General features: G+C 40.7%; 3 protein-coding genes across 9 annotated transcripts in view; 2 read left to right on the top strand and 1 right to left on the bottom strand.

The window, feature by feature from the left end:
• Nucleotides 1-2,921: 2,921 nt before the first annotated feature.
• On the top strand, nucleotides 2,922-4,110 carry LOC128738175 (uncharacterized). Its single transcript, XM_053833101.1, has 2 exons — nucleotides 2,922-3,852; nucleotides 3,924-4,110. The coding sequence occupies exons 1-2, from the start codon at nucleotides 3,014-3,016 to the stop codon at nucleotides 4,081-4,083; spliced, it is 999 nt and encodes a 332-aa protein (XP_053689076.1). The 5' UTR covers nucleotides 2,922-3,013; the 3' UTR covers nucleotides 4,084-4,110.
• A 29-nt stretch (nucleotides 4,111-4,139) lies between these two features.
• Nucleotides 4,140-5,480, bottom strand: LOC128735500 (uncharacterized). The gene is made up of 4 exons (XM_053829981.1): nucleotides 5,454-5,480; nucleotides 5,197-5,392; nucleotides 4,925-5,048; nucleotides 4,140-4,869 (listed from the first exon to the last, which is right to left on the bottom strand). The coding sequence occupies exons 1-4, from the start codon at nucleotides 5,478-5,480 to the stop codon at nucleotides 4,140-4,142; spliced, it is 1,077 nt and encodes a 358-aa protein (XP_053685956.1).
• A 4,794-nt stretch (nucleotides 5,481-10,274) lies between these two features.
• LOC128738174 (pantothenate kinase 3) overlaps nucleotides 10,275-22,187 on the top strand; it is a 50,454-nt gene continuing 38,541 nt past the window's right edge. For 3 of the 7 annotated variants that reach the window (XM_053833100.1, XM_053833099.1, XM_053833097.1), the window contains exon 1: nucleotides 10,275-11,038. In XM_053833100.1, the coding sequence (XP_053689075.1) occupies nucleotides 10,996-11,038 (43 nt within the window). In that variant the 5' untranslated portion in view covers nucleotides 10,275-10,995. Of the gene's footprint in view, nucleotides 11,039-19,922; nucleotides 20,439-22,187 lie in introns of those variants that run through there. The other 4 variants (XM_053833095.1, XM_053833094.1, XM_053833096.1 and 1 more) reach the window with 2 other exon arrangements.

Raw genomic sequence — 22,187 nt, 5'->3', positions numbered from 1 at the left:
AACTCGAGAAAGAATCAATCAAATGGAACCATAAGAATTTTTTCTATGAAGAATTAGGACCCCTTACCTTTTTAGGAGGGGGCCACATGATTATATATACTTAAATATTGCGACATTTGCCCCTATTTAGACTACCCCGATTTACACGATTATCACAGTCGAATCTCGCACACGATTTCGCTCAAAGAAAATGAAGTGAAAAAGAAGGGGAAGAAGGAAAAAGAAGTCAAACTCATTAGTAGATCAAACTAGAAGCCACTCTACTGTGTTACCTGACTCACTGCGAATATGCGTTGTGTTCGCGGGATCGTGTTGGTTCGAAAGGTTTCGAAAAATATTGCCTTTGTATCGAAAATATCGTTAATTTTGATCACTAAAAATAACGCACTTAAACGTTATATTTCAAGTGCGAGTAGTACGCAATAATTGTATTGTGAAACTGAATTGTTATTTATGCAACTTTTTACAAATTAAATGCTATAACAAAAGCACAACTTATAAAAAATCGTTTGTTATCGATATTGCCTGCATATGCGTTATAAACGAATAAAACGTATGGTTACGTTTTATTTCAATAATACGCATATTCGCAGTGAGTCAGGTAAAACAGTAGTGTCAGATTAACAGTGCAAAATACGGTACGTTGCATTAAATGATTATCACAGTATTGTGATTCCCGAGAAAATATTTCGTTTTTCAGCTTTAAGCGGGGTACGCTGCTGAAAAGTAATGGGTAAAAAGATAGGACAAGAAATGCTCAAGAAATCGATTTCGTTTACGATTTCTTAAGCAGTACGCACTTCATAAGAAATATTATTTCACGTTCAGATGGCGCAGTTTTACATGCAGGTGAATTAAAACGTCACTTTTCCGTACGGAATAATATCCGGCGCAATTATTACCACAAGAAAAAATGACAGGTGGTTGCTTGCATTGGAGTTGTCAAAATTTCTTCGGTAAATAGCAAGATTTTTTCTTGAGCTGTTTTCTTTTCAGCAGCGTACCCCGCTTTATATAGTTGTGCGCAAAGGTAAATCATGTATTATTGACAGCCCAAGTAACCAAGAGTTCCAATAATAGTGTCTAACAAGAGTTAAACAGCTTTATGTATATTAATCTATAACTTGCTAAGCAGCATCACTTTTAAGTAATTAACCGAACTTTCAAGCTGTCTTGGGTTCGCTGCACAGAACGCTAAGCAGCTTCGAAATAAACTGTCAAAGACTAAGAAAAAACAAATTTAGCCGCACTTCTATATGTTCTATTTTTCTACTTCTACCTAATTTCTATATTCGTTGCATTTGCCTGCTGTTGGGTTTGAACCCGGGTGTTCCGCGTTGTAAACCTATCCCGATCCACTGCGTCACCTTTGTCGTATACAAGCGATGTGAATTTTGCCAATGAGTTGTTCTTAAGTAAAAGTTCGTTTTAGAACTTGCAGCAGCTTTATGCAGCGCGAGTTATTTATAGAACATAAAGTTTGGAACCAGGCAATCAACTATAGTAGGGAGATACCGACAACATATGCTACACAACACAACACAATAATGATGAGCATTGCATTCTAATTTATATTTGTAATTAGAAATGTGCGAGCATTAAATTTATTCAAGTGAAATAAAAATAATTAATCTCAAATAGTTTTAGGTTCTGCTGGTTTGATCACCAAAAATATAAACAAAAAAGCAGCACGCAGAACTTGTTAGCAACTAAAGTTACTTCAGAACTTCATATAGCATCCTTATAGCTTTGAAGTATCTATGAAGTACTTACAGCACTTCTTAAAGCATTTAGTTCCACGTATACTTGATATACACTACTAATCAGCAAGAAAGTTCCAGGGAACTTAATCTGAACTAATTATGAACTTTCGAGTTCGCGTGTCAAGTAATATTCGAACTTTTGGTTGCTTGGGAGTGTAAGCACGTGTAAGTTTTCTATGTTTATGCTCTTATTCTTTGCTTAGATAACATTTGTTTTGATCTATTACGTACAGACTTACAAACAACACAGTTACAATGTCTTACGTTAACCGAAAATGATAAAATTTAAATGCTGATTGCGTTTGTAAAAAATTTATCCATGTTTGAACGGGCAAACACGAATCAAGCTACCCTACTGTGTTACCTGACTCACTGCGAATATGCGTTGTGTTCGCGGGATCGTGTTGGTTCGAAAGGTTTCGAAAAATATCGCCCTTGTATCGAAAATATCGTTAATTTTGATCACGAAAAATAACGTACTTAAACGTTATATTTCAAGTGCGAGTAGTACGCAATAATTGTATTGTGAAACTGAATTGTTATTTATGCAACTTTTTACAAATTAAATGCTATAACAAAAGCACAACTTACAAAAAATCGTTTGTTATCGATATTAACTGCATATGCGGTATAAACGAATAAAACGTATGGTTACGTTTTATTTCAATAATACGCATATTCGCAGTGAGTCAGGTAAAACAGTAGCATTCAGCTGATGAGCGAGAGAGAAATATTGTTGCTTTTCTCGTCACTCTTGCGTTGACAGTTTCTTACGAGATTTCATGTGAGTGTAAAAGAGATACTTTGACTGCGAGCGACCAGATCAGAGCTGCGCGCAACTGTTAGGCGCACAACTAAACCAACGAATGAAAAATTTTAGATAATAATCGCAATAGTCTAAATAGTCATAAAATGGGTAATAATTCGTATTTAAATTATTTCAAAGGTAATCTCTGATTACAACGCCCTTTTACGCCTTACTAGAAGCCCCATGTCAAAAATAACTGATATTAGAGATGCAAGCCGATAAGCATAAAGAGAGATAAAGAGGAATAAAATAAAAACATTTGAGTTTCGCTGCCGGCGAGCCACGAACGGAATTTTACGGCTCATGCAGTCATATTCATGTGCTTGTTTGATTAGTTCAATTTTAGTTCAGTACGCTTTTACATTTCATTTCTCACGGGTTGTGTTGATTTATAGTGGATTCTAAAGTTTAAATTTTAAGCCTACCAAAGTTATACAATTTTATGCTAATGAAAGCCAGCCAACGGGAGATTGCAGCCAGCGCTGCGAATTGGAGGAAGAAAATTGTCCGACAGTTTGCTGACGGTTGGGTGGAAAGCGACAACCCACGGAAAAGTGCGGACAAGACCGTCGTAAAGCAATCGAATATCATCGCTAGTCAGTACGTAAACTTTGTGAAAAGTAGCACGCAAGAGGCTCTTCCGCAGCATGAGGAAATATCTGATCCAGGTCTTCCAAAACGGGACATTGATCGATTGAACAACGTGATAGGCTATATGTATAACGAGGATAAGATTTCCTTGAAGTTGACCTTCGAACAAGCTGGTCTGTTATTGAAGACAAGCTACGACGAAGAAGAACGTGCGTTTCGCTACCTGATTGGCGATCGTGAAATATGCCGTGCAGAAGGAGATTTGAACGAAGCCCATACAAAGGCCAGAGATAGATTGGTACAAATCATTCGGTACTATTGTTATACAGTGAAACGGATTAAGCCATTCCACACTCGACGGGGTGTATTGCGGAAACTTCCCGGCAAGCAAGCGGAGAAACAGACGTTCAGCAACCATCAGCTGGATGAAGACAACATCGGTTTTCGTATGCTGCAAAAGCAAGGCTGGACAGGTGGTTCGTTAGGAAGCAACGAGGATGGTATTTTGGAACCGATCGGATTAAAAAAGAAATCCAACAAAGCCGGTCTCGGGGCGGAGGATTCCCGTCCGGAGAAAATCCCCGTCGAGGCATTCATGTTGGTTATCAAACAATACGCAGCCGGGAATGCGCTCTACGATCTGGTATTCAGCCCACATTTCTCCAAACATCAAGTTATTAAACTTAAAGAGTAAGAAACTTTTAAATGACATTCGAAAGACTTATTTCAATTCTCTAACATTTTCTTTTTTCATTTTTTAGTTTTGCTTCGACGCTAAAGCTTTTCCCACAATTCGTCGGAAAAAAGAAACAACTGGTGATCAGCAAAAACCTATCTCTTCGGGATATTAAAATAGGAGTCTTAAAGGGTCACTCGGATTTATGTGCAAAATATGCAGTTATACCGCCAATCTCACGGTGAACAGTTCTACCTGTATTTGCTTTACATATAAACACATCTGTTTATAACTTGGTGTTCTAGATCGTTTTATTTTCAATCTCAATTGCAGCATTTTTCCAATCAAATTCTACTAACTCCAATAAATGCGCTGCAGTTTCTTTCAGCAGCGTATTGTTGGAATCAGTCATATATTTAACAATGGCTTTGGGAACTTGCCGGCATATCGTAGTCTTCTGGTCATATCTCACTGCTGCTTTAATCAGTCGTACTAACAAACTGACCGCTAAAATCAGAACATCCTCCGAATTGACTAGATTCAAACAGGCAATGACGTTCCGTAATCGATTATCGTCTTCTATTACGAACTGAGTGCCGATTGGTTCTAAGCATATATTGTAAACAAAGGTCAGAGACATCCGCTTGAGCAACCTGCCAGCCGGCATATTAAACAATTGCACCGCGTGGAGAAGACTGTTAGCAAATAATAAACCGTCGGCCTCACTGGCTAGGTATGCTCTACCTTCCGGATAAGCTGCTAAGTTGGTAAGTGCTCCGCAGAGTGATGCCAAAAATTTATAATCCTCACTTTCGGAGGAAAGTTGGACTGAATCGTTATTTTGTTGGTGCCGTGCAACAAAACTGCTCAAAACACAATTGGCCATTCCGATAAATTCTCGTAAGCTGTCAGTACCAATCAAGGCTTTCACGCTCTCTTGTTGTTTGCACGCTTTCCACAGCAATGCTGCCATTATCGAACCGATCCAAGATATTGACTCGATTTGACCAACAGCTTGTCTGGGGAAAAACCTTTTAGTGTTGTTCGTATTTCGTTCTAACTCAAACGTGCTCAAATTTAACTTACTCTTTGATTGCTGCTAGTTCCGCTTTTAGCTGAGTAATCTGTTGAGTTTGCTGTTTTATGGTTTGTTCTGCATTTCTTTTGTATACCATCAAATTCTCTAGCGTTTGGTTTCTGGAATCTAGATCTAAAAAAATAAACATTCGAGTAACGGTAATCAGGAAATTCAAAGTTCTAGCGTAAAGCCTGTGCGAAATCCGTCCAGAAATTTCACAACACAGCTTTAAACCGTACGTTTATTCATTGTAACATATATCCTAAACTGGAATAGGTACCTTCAATTAGCGTCGGTACAGCAAACTTCAGGGCTCTCTCTAAGCTTGAGCACAATACGTTTGTCGTTGTTTGCAGTTTTCCAATTTCCCCATATAGCTGCGCCAGCTGGATGGGTCCAGCCGCATGTTTTGCAAAGACGGTTGACAACGTGGATACGTTAGATTGCAGTTGTGATAACTCGCAAACTGCTTCTGCCTGTTAGATTAAATTTTATCAAGCCAAGCGCTACGGAAATAACACATATACAAGGCCTTACCAGTAACACAGATTCGTCATCTGGCATTTTAGTTGATTGTTTAACTAAAATATAAGCAAAAGCAAAACTATCGAATTGAATTCAACATTTAAAACTTTTTATCATGTTTTTAGCTGTGAGTTTGCTGCGTGAGTCGTGCCCCCGTGCCCGTGAGCAAACCAGAAGCAATGAGATGTATACAGGTATGGACAATGTGGTAATCAGATCACTCTGTCACGATAGGCGAATTCGAGCAAAACTAAGAGCAACCGTTCGCTACCTGGTTGTGATTATTGGAACTACAAAAAAAGTGCAATTCCCAAAATGCTTGCTGGCACCTATATGGAACTCGACTTTAAATGTAATATTTTATTGAATTACCAAAAGTGGGAATGATGAAAATGGATAATAGAGGTAAGAAAAAGCATTACCTTTCATTTGATATATATTGTTCCTGCTTCGGGAGATTATTAGAGCTTCGCAAGTGTATTTATGGTTACGAACTGATAGGTTATATGTTTGGTTCTTGGTGCAGATGATGCTAATCAAAAAAATAAATCCGTTAGCACTTAAAAACACATTGGAAAACGCTGAAGACTGAAAATAATTGGTGATTCTCTATCCAGGATATGTAAACTTTACAGCTGACTCTATGTACTTTTGTTTTATGCGGTACAAAATCAAACATTAACATTTTTCTGCCATAAAGTTAATTAATTCGAATATTTTCACTAACCTTAACGTAGATAAACAAATTTCTTCCAATATTTCGCTATCTAAAATCCTGACAATTGAAAGGGTTAATCAAAAAATGCATTTTATTTCAGTTTTTTTCAAAAATGTATGGAGTTTGACAGCGATTTTACTTTTCATCACTTTTTTTATGCAGCGCCTCTAAGCGGGCGATAGCTTGTCAAAAACGCCTATAGCTGTCAACTGGATGCCATCTCCGATAGTACCGTGGACCCCCGTTCGTTTGACCGTTTTTAATCTGAACACTTTTTAATTTGAACCCCGTTGGTTTGCACGACGTGCAAATTAAAAATGGTTCAAACGTTATTCTCAATATGCCAACATTTGCTTATCCAGACAATGCACATAAACACGATTTGTTTGTGCTGATCTACCGTGTTTAAACTGTTTCACATTGCGTTTTCCCAACGATTATGGTAAAAATCCGATCAGAGAATGAAATATTCGCTGCTTGCATCTGCCAACTGAATCAAACCACCACAACAATAACAAAGAGCAGGGCAGCCAGTTCACACAAGTTCCAGCATACTTAGGGCTACCAGTTGTTCAAATTAAAAACTAACCCCGTTAGTTTGCATGAGGATTCGTTCAAACGAACGGGGGTCCACTGTATTGCCCGTTCTTTGGTAGCAAAACGCGCTGCTCACTTTTTTGAAAGTTTGAAATCGTCGCAGAAAAAATCTGCTTGGCTGTATGTAAGTTATAAGCAAGAGGTCGGACACTCAGCACATAGTGTCCCGGCACTGCAGAGATATCAAACGGCACACCTCTAAAGCCTTATAAAGATAACATTTATAGCGCTTTACACACCTCCGGTTCAATTTTACATATGAAGATAGAATTAACAAAAGGGCGAATGTCGCAAGCGTAAACAAACCGAGTGAGAGTTGATTTTCCTATGCTGGTCCAGCAAAAAATAACTCTCACTCGTTTTGTTTACATTTGCGACATTCGCCCTTTTGTTAATTCTATCTAGATATATGAAATGGGAGCACTGCCAGTTGTCAAAATCATCTCGCACGGTTGCCAGATCTATCAGATTTTAACGAATTTAACAAATCTTGCAGTTCGGCACTTTCGGTACAGCATCGGCACAGTTCGGCTCGTTTCAAGTCGCCTAACATAAAAACGGCTGTGCCGAGTGACCGACCCCTTAAGTCAAACTCATTAATAGATCGAACTAAAAGCGACTCTAGTGTCAGATTAACAGTGCAAAATGCGGTACGTTGCATTAAATAATTATCACAATAGTCTAAATAGTCACAAAAGGGGCAATACCACAGAGAACAGACTACCAGGTAATTGACAAGAAGTGTGTAAAAGGTTTCTATGTAATCTACGAGTAATCCTTCAATAGAGCACCCCTCGAGCAGTAACCCAAGCAACCAAAAGTTCGATTATTACTTGACACGCGAACTCGAAAGTTCATAATTAGTTCAGATTCAGTTCCCTGGAACTTTCTTGCTGATTAGTAGTGTATATCAAGTATACGTGGAACTAAATGCTTTAAGAAGTGCTGCGAGTACTTCATAGATACTTCAAAGCTATTAGGATGCTACATGAAGTTCTGAAGTAACTTTAGTTGCTAACAAGTTCTGCGTGCTGCTTTTTTGTTTATATTTCTGGTGATCAAACCAGCAGAACCTGAAACTATTGGAGATTAATTATTTTTATTTCACTTGAATAAATTTAATCCTCGCACATTTCTAATTACAAATATAAATTAGAATCAAATGCTCTTCATTATTGTGATGTGTTGTGTTGTGTAGCATATGCTGTCGGTATCTCACTACTATAGTTAATTGCCTGGTTCCAAACTTTATGTTCTATAATTAACTTGCGCTGCATAAAGCTGCTGCAAGTTCTAAAACGAACTTTTACTTAACAACTCATTGGCAAAATTCACATCGCTTGTATACGGCAAAGGTGACGCAGTGGATCGGTATAGGTTTGCAACGCGGAACACCCGGGTTCAAACCCAACAGCAGGCAAATGCAACGAATATAGAAGTTAGGTAGAAATATAAAAATAGAACATAGAAGTGCTGCTAAATTTGTTTTTTCTTAGTTTTTGACAGTTTATTTCGAAGCTGCTTAGCGTTCTATGCAGTGGACCCAAGACAGCTTGAAAGTTCGGTTAATTACTTAAAAGTGACGCTGCTTAGCAAGTTATAGATTGATATACATAAAGCTGTTTAACCCTTGTTAGACACCATTATTCGAACTTTTGGTTACTTGGGAAGTGGCAAACTAAATCTTGGGCTGTGAACCATTTCGCGAAATTTTTAACTTTTTAGTTAAAATTTGACAGTTCGATGGTTATTTCTCCTCGAGTGGTTAAAATCAATTCAGAATGCAAACCATTTCATATTTGACGGATTGATAGTTTTTTTGCTCAATGAGAGCATATAAGGTGAGGATGAAAATATTGTTTATTCTTTCCGAGTTAAATTTGAAGGATTTTTGATGTTGATTTGCTTTTATTTGATAGATAAAAGTCATCTCATTTCAACCCGGGTTGTTTGAACAAATTTATTATGCTATAAGCATCCATACCAATGCAAAAAAATTCCAACGAAAAATCAGTGAAACACGTCGAAGCTCTCTTCCTCACCTGTGCATATCTCATTGGCTCTGAAGCGAACCATCGAACTGTCAAAACCTTGGTCAAAACTAACCATGCTTCCGAGCACGGTTATTTTCGAAAAACCATCGAACTGTCAAATTTTAACCAAAAAGTTAAAAATTTCGCGAAATGGTTCACAGCCTTGATGTCGCTGCCATCGCTGCTATGTAACTCCAGCACAAAGAAATATTGATAAAGGTACATGGGTGTTTTTTGATGCGTTTGGCAAACTATTTCTGGAGGGCGCTATACCGACAGATTTTACACACAAAAATTCGATTACTTCCTTCGAGCCTGTTAATCTGTTCTCTGTGGCAATACCTCGATGTTACCCACCCCATCGGCAGACAACCATGTTTCGCCGCCAACATCTCGTGTGTACGAAAATGAGATAGCATGACAGCACTGCGTTTCACCCAACTGCCAGCAATCTGATTTGGGCCCGCTGTCAAATTTTGAGCCCCGGACATGCTGTCGCTGACGTTTACTGCAGTTTGATATAGAGATGTCGATGGGGTGATGTTACCCATAATTAAAGGGTTTCCAGTACGGCGTATAAGTGCGTAGTAACAAGTGATTACTTTTGTAATCTTTTACGAATTAATTAAGTAATTAATGGTAATCAGTATAGTAATCAATGATAATCTTAAGTAATCATGAGTAATCATGATTAATTTTTAGTAATCACAAGAGATTGATTACTGGTAATCAGAGGTAATCAGTAAAGTAATCAAAAGTAACTTTTTTCAAAGGTGCGTAGTAATCATTGCTGTTGGAAACCCCTTGCCCATAACCAAGGTGAGTTAAAATAGGTGATCTAGTTTTCATAGTTTATAGAACACAAACGAGCGGAACGATGGGTTAGCAACCATCGACGTTGTTTATACATTCAACAGTTTCCGCTTTGAAAATTTCGGTGATCGTCAAGGGCAACCCAGCGGGGCTGAAAAACAAATTTGAACATCAGAAAACCTCTCTTGACTAACCTTGCCCATAACATTATCCAGTTTTTCCGAACCATAATGGCGGAGGGCATAATCCGTGTTCGTATTATTTTAACAGCCTTTTTGACATTTCAGTTTACCTCGCACACCGTCTTTACGCACGTTCCTATAGCTTTGCCGTGAGAACGTGGGGAAAGGAAATGTGCGATGTATGCAGAAATGTCAAAAATGCTATTAAAATATTCACGGTAAACGTCAGTAAGCTCAATCGAAAATAGAATTAACAAAGGGGCGAATGTTACAAGCGTAAGCACACCGAGTAAGGGATGATTTTCCTGTGTTGGTCCAGCAAAAAATAACTCTCACCCGTTTTGTTAACATTTGCGACATTCGCCCTTTTGTTAATTCTATCTAGAATTTTGCATGGTATTTTCTTGCAATACGAACATCCAATGGTGATGCTCTTAGGAGGGTTGTCCTCACAGCTGTCAAAAGAAACGTCATAACAAACAAAACGAACAGAAAACTTTCTCCCATTTTTCCGAGTGCGTGTGTGATTATCGTCTGATCGCCGTCTCTGCGCTGTAGTACAGTGATTTACGTGAAAATCGCAAAAGTAGAACATCCAGTGAACAGTGGTGTGATGTAAATTAATGTGTTATTGGATGTTTCCAATTGATTTTGCTCAATTTTCACAAAGCTTTGCTATATCGCAACTGTTGTAGGCTAGCAGCAACGTGGCTTCGCAATCGGTGAGACGTTTGCAAAAAGAGCTACTGCCTGGCCCGTGGGAAGGCCGTTTTCTTACTGCGGATGGCACACAGTTGCCAAATTATGATGGCTGATGCGGCTTCATCGTGTCGCATCATGTGCATGGAAATGGACGACTGGCTGTTGTTTCGGCGTAATCTGCAAAATAATTAAATATTAGTCATCGCGAAGAGTGATTGCAGAAGTAAGAGTTCTTTTTTGCTGGTAGAAGAATAACGGTTAATTAGGTCACGACCGCTTTGATTCTGGTTCAGAACTATCTGGTGCGTGGTGTGATTCAACAAATTGCAAACGGTTTGAAATTTGAGTTATCTGTGGAGGTCAATGAGTTAAAGTGAACTGTTTGACGAAAGCTGTGTCACTATAGAAATTTTCGCTAGTCGAGAGTAACAATTGATACGATAAAATATTCAGCTATATCTTGACGAAGTAAGGTGCATTGGCGATAATATTTTGGATAGTTGAACGTTATGGAAATTGCTGCCGGAAGCTCATCGAGTGTCGTTCGAAAAGGTAAGCATTGGTTTTATTTACAGCAGAAAATTTCGAAAATCATAAGTCATGAGTACAAATGTATGCTTTATTCTATTAATTCTATTAATAGATGATATTTTTGAACTTTTGTCAACTTGAACTTTTTGTTACTTTTGCCACAGCTTAGTAGATACAAGTTCTGTTAACTTGGAATGATTCTTTCTCCAAATTAAGCAAAATATGAACTGTTTTTGTATTATTCTAAATTTCGAGATCTTCAAATACTGACAAGGAAGTATTTCAGATGATGATTTTTACAAAAAAAAAATAAAGGAAGTCACGGCTCACGGGTAAACAATAGAAAGTTTCAAACCACGTTACGTTGTTTTCTAAATTAGTACAATTAAACCTGTTGACAAAGCAAGGTCATTCTTTGTTTAGCGTAAAAAGAACTCGTCACTGTAACGAATTGTAATGAATTATACTGACTCAAGAAGCGAGATTTAGTAGAGTAAAACAAGCTTCAGACGAAGGGCAAAATTAGCGATATTTCAAAAAACAATACCACAATAGATTAAAGCCTACTTGCCACTGTGATTAGATCATACAAGCGAAAAAATCTAAATCTACACCAAGATCTCAAATGTGATAAACGCAACTTTTAGCTTTTAGGCTGTTGTTGTAATTATAGAGTTCCAACAAAAATTAAGTCGATTCGAACTTGTTAGTAAAATAAAACGATCACATAAAGCTCATTCGTTTAAATTAGTTTTCTTTTCTGTATTTTACATTTATAGCTATGTTTTGATGTTAAACAATGGAGTTGTACAAATGAAACTTATTCCAACAGAACGCAACGCGATGTTTATGGTGAAATCAATATAGATGTATACATAACAATGTGCTGCTAGCGGGGTTGAATAAACATATGTTATCCGCAGTTTGTTTTGTTGATCATACTCGGTGTAGATCGTGCTTGTTGTACATGCTAAATGAACGAATTTCCAATACATTAGGCCGTATGATTAAAAGAGTTAGAGCAAACTCTTCCATAAGATTAATACGGGAAAAGCAAAGCAAACTGTTTTATTCATATGGCCTATTATGTCGATTTTCTTAACAGCACAAAGTTTTTTTTTCTCGGTCACAGTACGTCACGTTTTTTTAATCAAGGGCTAAAAATTCTGAACTGTTTGAGCTCGTCGTATACCCCAAAGTTAACTGGGTGGGCAGGAGTTCGCCAAAAATTCAGCTCACAGCAAAATTAGATGATCAACATGGCTTTATGTTCGTTGATACGATGGTTTAATTCATTCCTCTCCGATCGCCACCTAGAAGTAAGAATCGACAATTTTATCTGCAGATCTAGCAGATCCGCTGTTCTAGCATCCTCCAACAGCGCACATGCAACGGGTACAGGGTCTGTCTCGAAGTCGTCGGCCTGTCTGCCGGATTTTATTTTTGTATGCCAGAAGGGCATTGGGTTAAAAGGCCACTGCGACGGTCTTAATGATCGTCTTTTGTGGCAGTCTCTGCCGGATTCTCAGCAAAATTTTATTTTTGCTGGTCGCGCATCCGGCATTCTTATTGTGTGGCCAGCCCACTGTAGTCTGTCGTATTCGCTTCACAATATCCACATGTTTGTATACTTGGTGTATTTCGCGATTAATGTTGCGTAATACTCCATCTTTTAATATGCCGGCAAGAATTGATCGCAGGTTTTACGCTCAAAACACCAAGAGCTCGTCGGTCGCTCTCCTTCAACGTCTAACTTCGTGGCCGTGGAGCACCTCCGGAAGAATTAACATCTTATAGCGCAGGAGTTCCGTACGGAGTTACAGGCTACGGGATCTCAGCTGGCTACAACAAAGCGCTAGCAGTTGTCATGAACCGAGCGGATATAAACACGCATGGTACGATATTCAAAGCATGAAGCAGAGAAGATACGTAGATAACTACATGCTGACCAGCGCAAACAAGCTGCCGGACACCACTTGGACAGTAGTGTAAGGAATGACGCTGAGTTCGAGGTAGTTGACGAATTTGTCTACTTTGACTCACTGGTGATGACTGACAATGACACCATCCGTGTGATTCGAAGCTATATTATCAGCGGAAGTCGTGCTTACTATGGGCTTCATAAGTAACTTCGGTCGAGCTTAGCTTAGCTTAAGAAGTCTGCCCGTAGTTGCACTCCATGATTCGTTGATCCAGTAACGACGCCGGCTACGACCAAGAGGGTTAACTACATGCTGAGAAAGTCCGATACTTATTGCTGGATACCGCCGGTACCACTGCATCTTTATAAGTATCACGGGATTGATTTTGAGAAGATTTGTGCTAGTAGGAGAAGGTGCAGATCAAGGTTCATCTTGGTAGATGACACGATCCAACGAAACTACGCACGTGTCATTAATTACATTTAATCCATTTACCGTTTCATACATAAATCACGCAAGTAATGTATCTGGGCTCCTGACCGCCTCTACGCAACTGCCATGGCTTCGGAAAAAGGTTTGCAACGATTTTGCAACGAACGAGGCACGAAAGCAAGCAATACTGGTCCCTTACAATAAAACACTCAGTACCTGAACACCTCAGTTCCACTAACAAAAACTGAGAATAATAATTTGCTTCATAAACGATTAGAACAAAATTAAATTAAGAACATTGACCACTGCAAAACAGTATCAAATTCTTGGTGATTTTTATGAAGATGAAGTTAATCACACATCGATAATTGGTTCACAATAGCTGATGACAAAAACCAAGTACAGTCAACCAGTGAAGCACTTCTTGAAGCATATGATCCCTAAATTGAAAAGCATTTTCTCGAATCCTCGAACGCAAATATCAGAGGGCCAAACAGGAAACGGAGACGAGGTAGACTTGGGAATGTTTGCAGTTTTTGAGAGACGAATGCTAAGAACAATTAATCGGACGAATTCAGGAGCTATTGAAAAGGTGGCTAAAGCTAAAGAGGAACACGATGAACAGGGCATGTTGCAAGAATGCCGAACAATTACCCTGCGAAGATTGTTGGTTGCTCCAAATCCGGTAGGAACAGGACGACCAGGAGCGCAGCTAGCAAGATTGTTAAACCTCGATCGATATCCGGCGCGAACGTGTCTAAGGAAATGGAGAATGGTAGCTCATAACCGAGTTGATTGGAGCATTTTGTTTATTGTAAACAGTACCGTTATAAAAAATGAATTATTGCCTGTCCTCATTACAATGGTCGAGACAACAATCCCTACTTACTTTAATGGCCGACAATCCATATCAGCGGATCCAAGCCGAATGTATTTCGTGATTTCCAGGATTCTTGGTTTTGCACTGCCAGTCTCCAGTCGCCCTGCACTCCTGCTGTGCGTGCATCTTCCTCGATCGCACACACCCAACAAGTGCGTGGTCTACCTCGAAGCCGACGAGCTCGCCCAGGTTCTCTGTTGACCACTGTTTTTGCTTTCTTCTGGCATTCGGGCTACATGCCCGACCCACTGTAACCGCCAGCGCCTGATCAGCTTCACAATGTCATATTTATACACCTCGTACAACTCGTGGTTCATGCGACTACGCTATTCGTCGTTTTCAATCTTGCCGTCAAGTATTGACCGCAAAATTTTTCGTTCAAGTATACCAAGTATACGCCGATCTGCTTCTCTCAACGTCCATGACTCACAACCGTAAAGGGCCACCGGCAATATTAATGTTTTGTACATAGCTAATTTTGTACGCGTCCGCAAATTTCGTGACTTTGGCTGGCTAGGAAGTGCTTAGAAAGCCTTATTTGGAGCAGCAATACGTCTCTTCACATCTCGAGTGGCGTCATTGTCGCATGTTATCAGAGTTCCCAACTATGTGAACTTGTCGACTACTTCGTACCGTTCCCCATCTATTTCCACCTCAATTCCAACATCATTCAGACTTCCACGCTCTCTACCAGCAACCATATACTTCGTTTTGGCAGTGGTTATGATCAGTCCAATTCTCGCAAATTCTCTTTTGAAAGGCACAAATGCTTCTACAATACCTCTACGATCAGCACCAACAATGTCGTCATCATCCGCAAAGCCTAGGAGCATGTGTGATGATGGCTCCATTCCTTTGCACGCCTGCTCTTCGTATCGCCCCTTCAAGATATAGCACCAAACAGTAGGTTAGAGAGTGCATCGTCTTGTTTTAATCCGTCTAACGTCACGAATGCATCTGATATTTCACCAGCTATCCTGACGCTTGATTTTAATTTGTCTAGCGTTGTGCGACACAGTTTTATTAGCTTGGTCGGAAAGCCGTGTTCGAGCATTATCTGCCACAATTCATGTCCTTTCACTGAATCGTACGCTGCCTTAAAATCCACAAACAGATGGTGAGTCTGCAAGTTGTATTCCCGAAATTTGTCAAGGACTTGACACAAGGTGAATATTTGATCCGAAGTCGATCTTCCTTCTCGACAACTACGCTGGTACTCGTCGACAAAGGATTCTGATAACGGTCACAATCTGTTAAACAGAATACGGAAGACTGCCTTATCGGCGGAATTTAGAAGTGTTACGCCCAGATAGTTACTGCAATCGAGTCGGTGTCCCTTCTTGTCGGGACTCGGGAAAAACTGAGACCATTAAACCAGTCTGAAAGCATTTCTTCTTCCATCCAGATTTTTTAGATCGTGGCATGGACTGCTTTATGCAGCTGCTCCACTTTCAGAAGTTTGGCCAGATTTCCGTCCTTCCAAGCAGCCTTTCCGTTTTTAAGCTCTTTTATCACTTTTTAAAGTTAAACTAATGTGGGTTCTGAGTTCTGACGTTACAAGTACCGAGTTTCCAATCAGTGTCCAATAAACATTGTCGTGTCTTATGCCGATTGTCCAATCCTGTTTTCCTAATTTCATTTTTCTGGGGGTGTTTGTTGGTTGTTCAGTAGGCCGCTTTACCAGTGCTGCGCTACCTAGCCTCGCAGACGGGTCTGTCATCTTAAATGTAGCTGGCGAGACACAGCATTTCGAAACTCAGTCGCTTCTCTGGAGAACAAACGCACCGGTGGCGGTGGGCTAAGGTGCTAATGGCGGCGCCTACTCGCCTTTAAGAAGCCGTTAGGACAGGCTTGTAGGGCCCACTACGCATTTCGCGACTTCAAAGAGCTTCTGCTGCTTGTCCGGGGGTGCTTATTCAGTATACCGTGAACGCATCTAATTCTGCGCATGGTGCCCAATTCTGCACACTCCACATTTCAAACTTCTAACTTCCCAATTCACGCAAATCATTCGATCCCATTTGTACATAAGGGGCACATCCCTACAAATCTGCCTCAGTGTTGCCCAGTCGAAGATTTCTTCGGGATTTCGAGCTGCTTGGTATACAAAAACAATTGGAGAGCCACGAATTGCAAACATTTGATTGGTAGAATCAAGAGATGCATTCACAAAGTTGACATGACGGTCGTACAACGTTCCTGTCCCGGCATTAAACGAATGCTTCGCCGAACAGCCGATTACGGACCGTTTTCAAATGTTCACTAATTTTTTTTCAACAATGGACAATGTCTGCCGATGGTTGGACATCGGCTCTGGTCCTGAAGATAGGCATATGATGCCTGAAACCGATCGACGTGTAAGTTAAAAGTAATTTGTTTTATTTTAACATTTTGTAAGAGTTAGAAGTGTCCTGTCCGGGATTGTGTCTAGTGATTGTGGTGCTCTTACGTTGCACAAAAAATTTATTTGTAATGAACAATGTATCTTTAATTTTCGGAGTACACAAAATGATTGGTTTGATGGGGAATGCCAACAAGCGGTGGAGGAAAAAAAATGCTTGGAAAAATTATCTAAGTATTGCCACTAGAGAGAACCTGGCCAAATACCGACGAGCTAGGAACCAGGTGACCACGATCCTGAGGAGAAAAAAGCGCCAAAAGGAGGACAGAGATCGTGAAGAATTAGAGCAACTATTCCGAGCTAATGACACGCACAAGTTTTATGAGAAGGTGAACTAAACTCGGAAAGGCCACACACCGAAACCTGACATGTGTAGGGACGAGGGAGGGAATCTAAATACAAACGAGCGCGAGGTGGTCGACAGATGGAAGCAGTTCTTCGATGAACACCTCAATGGCGAAGTCGCAGAAGGAGTCGGAACGGAAATTAACCTAGGAGCGCCCATGGAAGATATTAATGTCCTAGCACCTGATCTCCAAGAAGTCAAACGAGAAATCGGGCCGCTGAAGACCAATAAAGCCGCTGGGAAGGACCGCCTACCGGCAGAGCTCTATAAACATGGCGGACAAACGCTAGCAAAGGCTCTACACTGGGTTATTTCGAGGATTTAGGAGGAGGAAAAGCTACCGGAGGAATGGATGGAAGGAGTGGTTTGTCCCATCTACAAAAAGGGTGATCGGTTAGACTGTTTCAACTATCGTGGTATTACGCTGGTAAACGCCGCTTACAAGGTACTCTCCCAGATTCTGTTACGCCGGCTGTCACCGATAGCACAAGGTTTCGTAGGGAATTATCAGGCGGGTTTCATGGGGGCTCGCGCAACTACGGACCAAATTTTTACTATCCGACAGATCTTGCAGAAATGTCGGGAGTACAACGTGTCCACGCATCACATCTTTATTGATTTCAAAGCAGCATACGATACAGTCGATCGAGACAAGCTATGTCAGATAATGCACGAATACGGGTTTCCGGACAAACTGACGCGACTGATCAGAGCTACATTGGATCGAGTGATGTGTTTCGTACGCATCTCTGGGACACTATTAAGTCCCTTCGTGACGCGGCGAGGGTTGAGACAAGGTGACGGTTTATCCTGCATGCTGTTCAACATCGCTCTTGAGGGGGTGATCCGACGAGCGGGCATCAAAACGAGAGGCACGACTTTTACCAAGAGTAGCCAACTTCTAGGCTTTGCAGATGACTTCGATATCATTGCCAGGAACTTTGCGACGGCGGAGGCAATCTACGCCAGACTGAAAGCGGAGTTTAGGAGAATTGGGCTGAAAATAAATGCGTCGAAGACCAAATACATGAAAGGAAGAGCCTCAAAAGAAACAAACGCGCGCTTCCCACGGACGGTAACCGTTGACGGCGACGAACTAGAAATGGTAGAGGAGTTCGTGTATTTGGGATCGCTGGTGACCGCGGACAACAACACTAGTAATGAGATCCAGAGACAGGGGGGCCCAACGTGCACGATGGCTCGACCAGGTCGAAAGCGATTTGCGACTCCTGAGACGACTAGGAAATTGGCGACGAGTGGCCCAAGACCAAGTTGAATGGAGACGAGTGCTTGAAATAGCACGAGCCACCCCGGCTCTATGCTGCTAAAGAAGAAGAAGATCTTTAATTTTAGTAAATCAGATCTTCCTCAAATATCTTTGTGTTTTTGCTTGCGAAATAAATTCCAAAATTTTAGTTGTCACCCGTTAATTTGAATGTAATTCGCATCGAAGCTGATTGTTCTAATGCTGTTTTTTCCGTCCCTATGACGGGGAGGTAGACGAAGACCCGCTGTCGACGAACCCGTCCAGCACCAGCACCATAGCTTACTTCATAGAGATATTTTAACAGATTCTGTTGGCAACTTGCTCTGAGTAGCCTGATTCATCCACATTGTAATTAATTTACTTACTAATTGGTCCATGTCCGCCTGGCCGGCAGAACAAAGGGATGAAATCAAAGAGCAATCAATTGGATTGGGTTTATTTGTGGATGAAAATGCATTTCCAATTCTTCCAAACTCGGAAAGGCCACACACCGAAACCTGACATGTGTAGGGACGAGGGAGGGAATCTAAATACAAACGAGCGCGAGGTGGTCGACAGATGGAAGCAGTTCTTCGATGAACACCTCAATGGCGAAGTCGCAGAAGGAGTCGGAACGGAAATTAACCTAGGAGCGCCCATGGAAGATATTAATGTCCTAGCACCTGATCTCCAAGAAGTCAAACGAGAAATCGGGCCGCTGAAGACCAATAAAGCCGCTGGGAAGGACCGCCTACCGGCAGAGCTCTATAAACATGGCGGACAAACGCTAGCAAAGGCTCTACACTGGGTTATTTCGAGGATTTAGGAGGAGGAAAAGCTACCGGAGGAATGGATGGAACAACATCAGTTTCAGCAGAACGTTTAAAAAATAGAACTGCAAAAATTAGATTGGGTACTAGAAATTACCTAATCTAGTTAAAATCTTTTGCGATTGAAGTTGCAATTATTTCATTTGTTCGACTTTTGTGTATGAAGACGAAAAATTTAAAAATTGGACTAAAAGTTGAATTACAGACAGAAAAGCACAAATCTATGTAATAACAATTAAGCTTACAAATTACAAATTCACACGAGTGACGTCCAGTGTGTTTCTAATTTTACAACATTTATACAAAACGATTCTGTTACTCATTTTTACTTCAAGAAATGAAAAACCAGTTCTATTTAAAATTTCAGGCAGTTGTTTTATTAGAAATAGATCAGAAAGTTATGAAACTCAGGGGTCCACAAACAAAGCTCTGTTAATTGAAATGCGCTTGAATAACATACAATGATTTGTTTTCATTTACACTTCAAACTTGAGTGTTAGTGGGTAGAGTATTGGATCGCTGCGCTGGCCGGTTGCACTCCAAAACCGATCTAAACTAGGTGTTGGACCAACATGACAAGTGATCGTCCGAATCGGTTGGGGCACGCATACATTCACAACTGTGTGTTGTCGTGGCTAGCCAAGCGGCCAGAGTTCACCGTCGAAGCTTGAAATTTAACTTCTTTACGAACACTTCGTCCGCACACGGCCACACAGGCGTCGCGTACAGGGTACAGGCTATACACAGGTACGTACGGGAGTTACGAACGAAGGAGTCGCGAATCGTCGCGGCGAACAGCTGGCCGCTGTGCTGATTGTAAATTTTGCAGTGCAAGTTTGGAAGCTGATTTGAACGGACACAACTCACAGCACAGTGGACGATTCGATAGGACGCCTCGGTCGGTGTACGCACGCGTTTGTGGCGTGTTTTCGATTGCGGGACCCTGATATTACATCCATCAGTCGTGTGGGTCATTACTCCATCGTTAACGGAGTTGAAGATTTCGTCTATCGTTGTATCACGCAATCTTAGAAGAAAAAAACAACGGTGATAGTGCCCCAACTTTATAGTGTGTAGTGGTGATTATTAGATGAAGATTCCACTGATCTCGCTTATCACCGAATGGACGCTGTGACCGATTGTTGATACTGAAAGTCATCGATGCTGTTGTCGTGGAAGGAAGAGGAAACAGTTTAGTCTAAATATAACGTGAACTCCGTAAGCACTCATTTTAGTGTTTCGCTCCATAGTTGTGCTCTGATAGTGAATTGGTGCAACCGTTTTGTGTCTGAATACCTGTGACCGAGTGACACTACTGTGCTCATTGCGTAATTTCCAAGCGTGCTCGTCGCTATTGAAGCAGTGTCAGTATAACATATTTAATATTCTTATTTATAGCACAATGTCTCGTCTTCGTACACTTCCGACATCCCATAAAAAAGCGACCGATAATAGGTGGAGTAAATAGTGTAGTTCAATGTGCGTGAATTTTTCAAACTCGCCCCAAACTCCAAACCCGAAGTCATTGGGTAATTTCTTCTGTAACCGTGACCCGTACCTAAGTGAAAGGTTTTCAACTCGACGTTGAGCACGCGTAAAATTTTAATCACAGTCCGAGCGAGCTCACAACAGTATAACAAATTAGAATTTAAAATTCCGCTTCCGGTCTGCGCCGATTGCAGCTATCGCATATCTCGAAGAGGGGAAGTGTGTATAACGTGTGGTGGTTCCTTTCATGCACTTGCGAGTTGCGAGGACAACCGGCCTGTCGATCGGTTCGCGAATCAGTAAGGCGATCTGAGCTGAGATTTTGCATCATCATAGGGTTAGTCAGTGGATAGAGGTGTGAAACTGGGCAATTAGCGGCACTTTTAGTTCAAGGTACAGGAAAACCATTTAGACTTCAAGGTGTAATGGATTTGGGGTACGTTTTAAACTTGCTTACTCATTTCGATTCATTACAAGGGTGATAACAGGCTGTTGTTTCGAATTTGATTATTTGATATCACAGGCAATTTTTGGCAGGCTCCTCCTAGTGATTCAGGTACACTTATCGTTGCACGGAAAGCTTTATCACCAAGCACTGAGATAGGCTTGGTAGGGATTTTGTTTTGAACCTTGAAGCCTGGGGACACTGATAAGAGTTTTGAATTGACACAATAATTACCCGACCGTGTGGATCAACATATCGCGGGTGGTTTTTCAGAGGACAATCTTAGTGTATTTCTTGTTCAGTGTGGGATGGGAATTTTATGCCGTGATTTTTGCTACTAATTCTTCAGTGGTTAAAAATCCCGTTTTAATTTTTTTATCACTTCCGACCGCAGGCTTCGGATTATCGCTTACTTAAGCTCTCTTGGATACTAATGGTAAAATTCATTAGTCATTAATCAAGTATGCTCAATTTTGTATAAAATGTCTTCAGCATTATATTACTTGAAGTTTGCTACTTTTCAAAATTTTTCCTCACAGCACCTCACTACCGATATAGAACGTGATTCAAAATTGTGCCGTAATGTTTTGTAACATATTTTGCCACGGGTAATAATCGAATAATCGTGTATCTTTTTATATGAATCGAAGCAGGTTGATTCCAATCGATTTGCGAAATAAATTCCAATAAAACGCCTTAAATTCAAAGGTCCATTATGATTTTTTGGGGTAATTCTACGGACTCTTCCTGGCTCTCTGCTAAAAATCATTTCGGTTACTCGTTCATCGGGCATTCTGGCCACGTGCGCAGCCCACTGTAGCCTGTTCCATCGTTCTACATTATACTCACTATACCAGCATATTTGTATTGTATCAAGTTTACTTGTGGTTCATGTGTCTGCGCTACACTCCATTTTACGCTCAAACACCCCAAGCACTCGTCACTCAGCTTCCTTTAGCGGCCAAGATTCATGTCCGTAAGTCTGTAAAGGGCCACCAGGAGGGTAAGTGTTCTGTAAAGCGCCCAGAAGCATGTGAGATCTCGTGATGATGGCCCCGTTCCTTTCCACGTTCGTCCTTCATATTGAACCTTCCAAGCAATATTGAATAGAAGGTTAGAGAGTACATCTCTTTGCTTCAGCCCATCCAACGTCACGAAACTGGTTGAGGTCTCATCCGGG

The sequence above is a fragment of the Sabethes cyaneus genome, chromosome 2 (genome assembly GCF_943734655.1).
Source record: "Sabethes cyaneus chromosome 2, idSabCyanKW18_F2, whole genome shotgun sequence".
NCBI lineage: Eukaryota > Metazoa > Arthropoda > Insecta > Diptera > Culicidae > Sabethes > Sabethes cyaneus.
The sequence above is the reverse complement of the archived record's forward strand: the minus strand, read 5'-3'. Positions and strand labels throughout refer to the sequence as shown.

Coding starts and splice junctions, on each gene's coding strand:
- LOC128738175 (XM_053833101.1), top strand. CDS start 3,014: ATGCTAATGAAAGCCAGCCAACGGGAGATTGCAGCCAGCGCTGCGAAT. Junction 3,853..3,923: donor CAAGTTATTAAACTTAAAGA/GTAAGAAACTTT, acceptor TTCATTTTTTAG/TTTTGCTTCGACGCTAAAGC.
- LOC128735500 (XM_053829981.1), bottom strand. CDS start 5,480: ATGCCAGATGACGAATCTGTGTTACTG. Junction 5,049..5,196: donor TGTACCGACGCTAATTGAAG/GTACCTATTCCA, acceptor TTATTTTTTTAG/ATCTAGATTCCAGAAACCAA. Junction 4,870..4,924: donor GAACTAGCAGCAATCAAAGA/GTAAGTTAAATT, acceptor CAACACTAAAAG/GTTTTTCCCCAGACAAGCTG.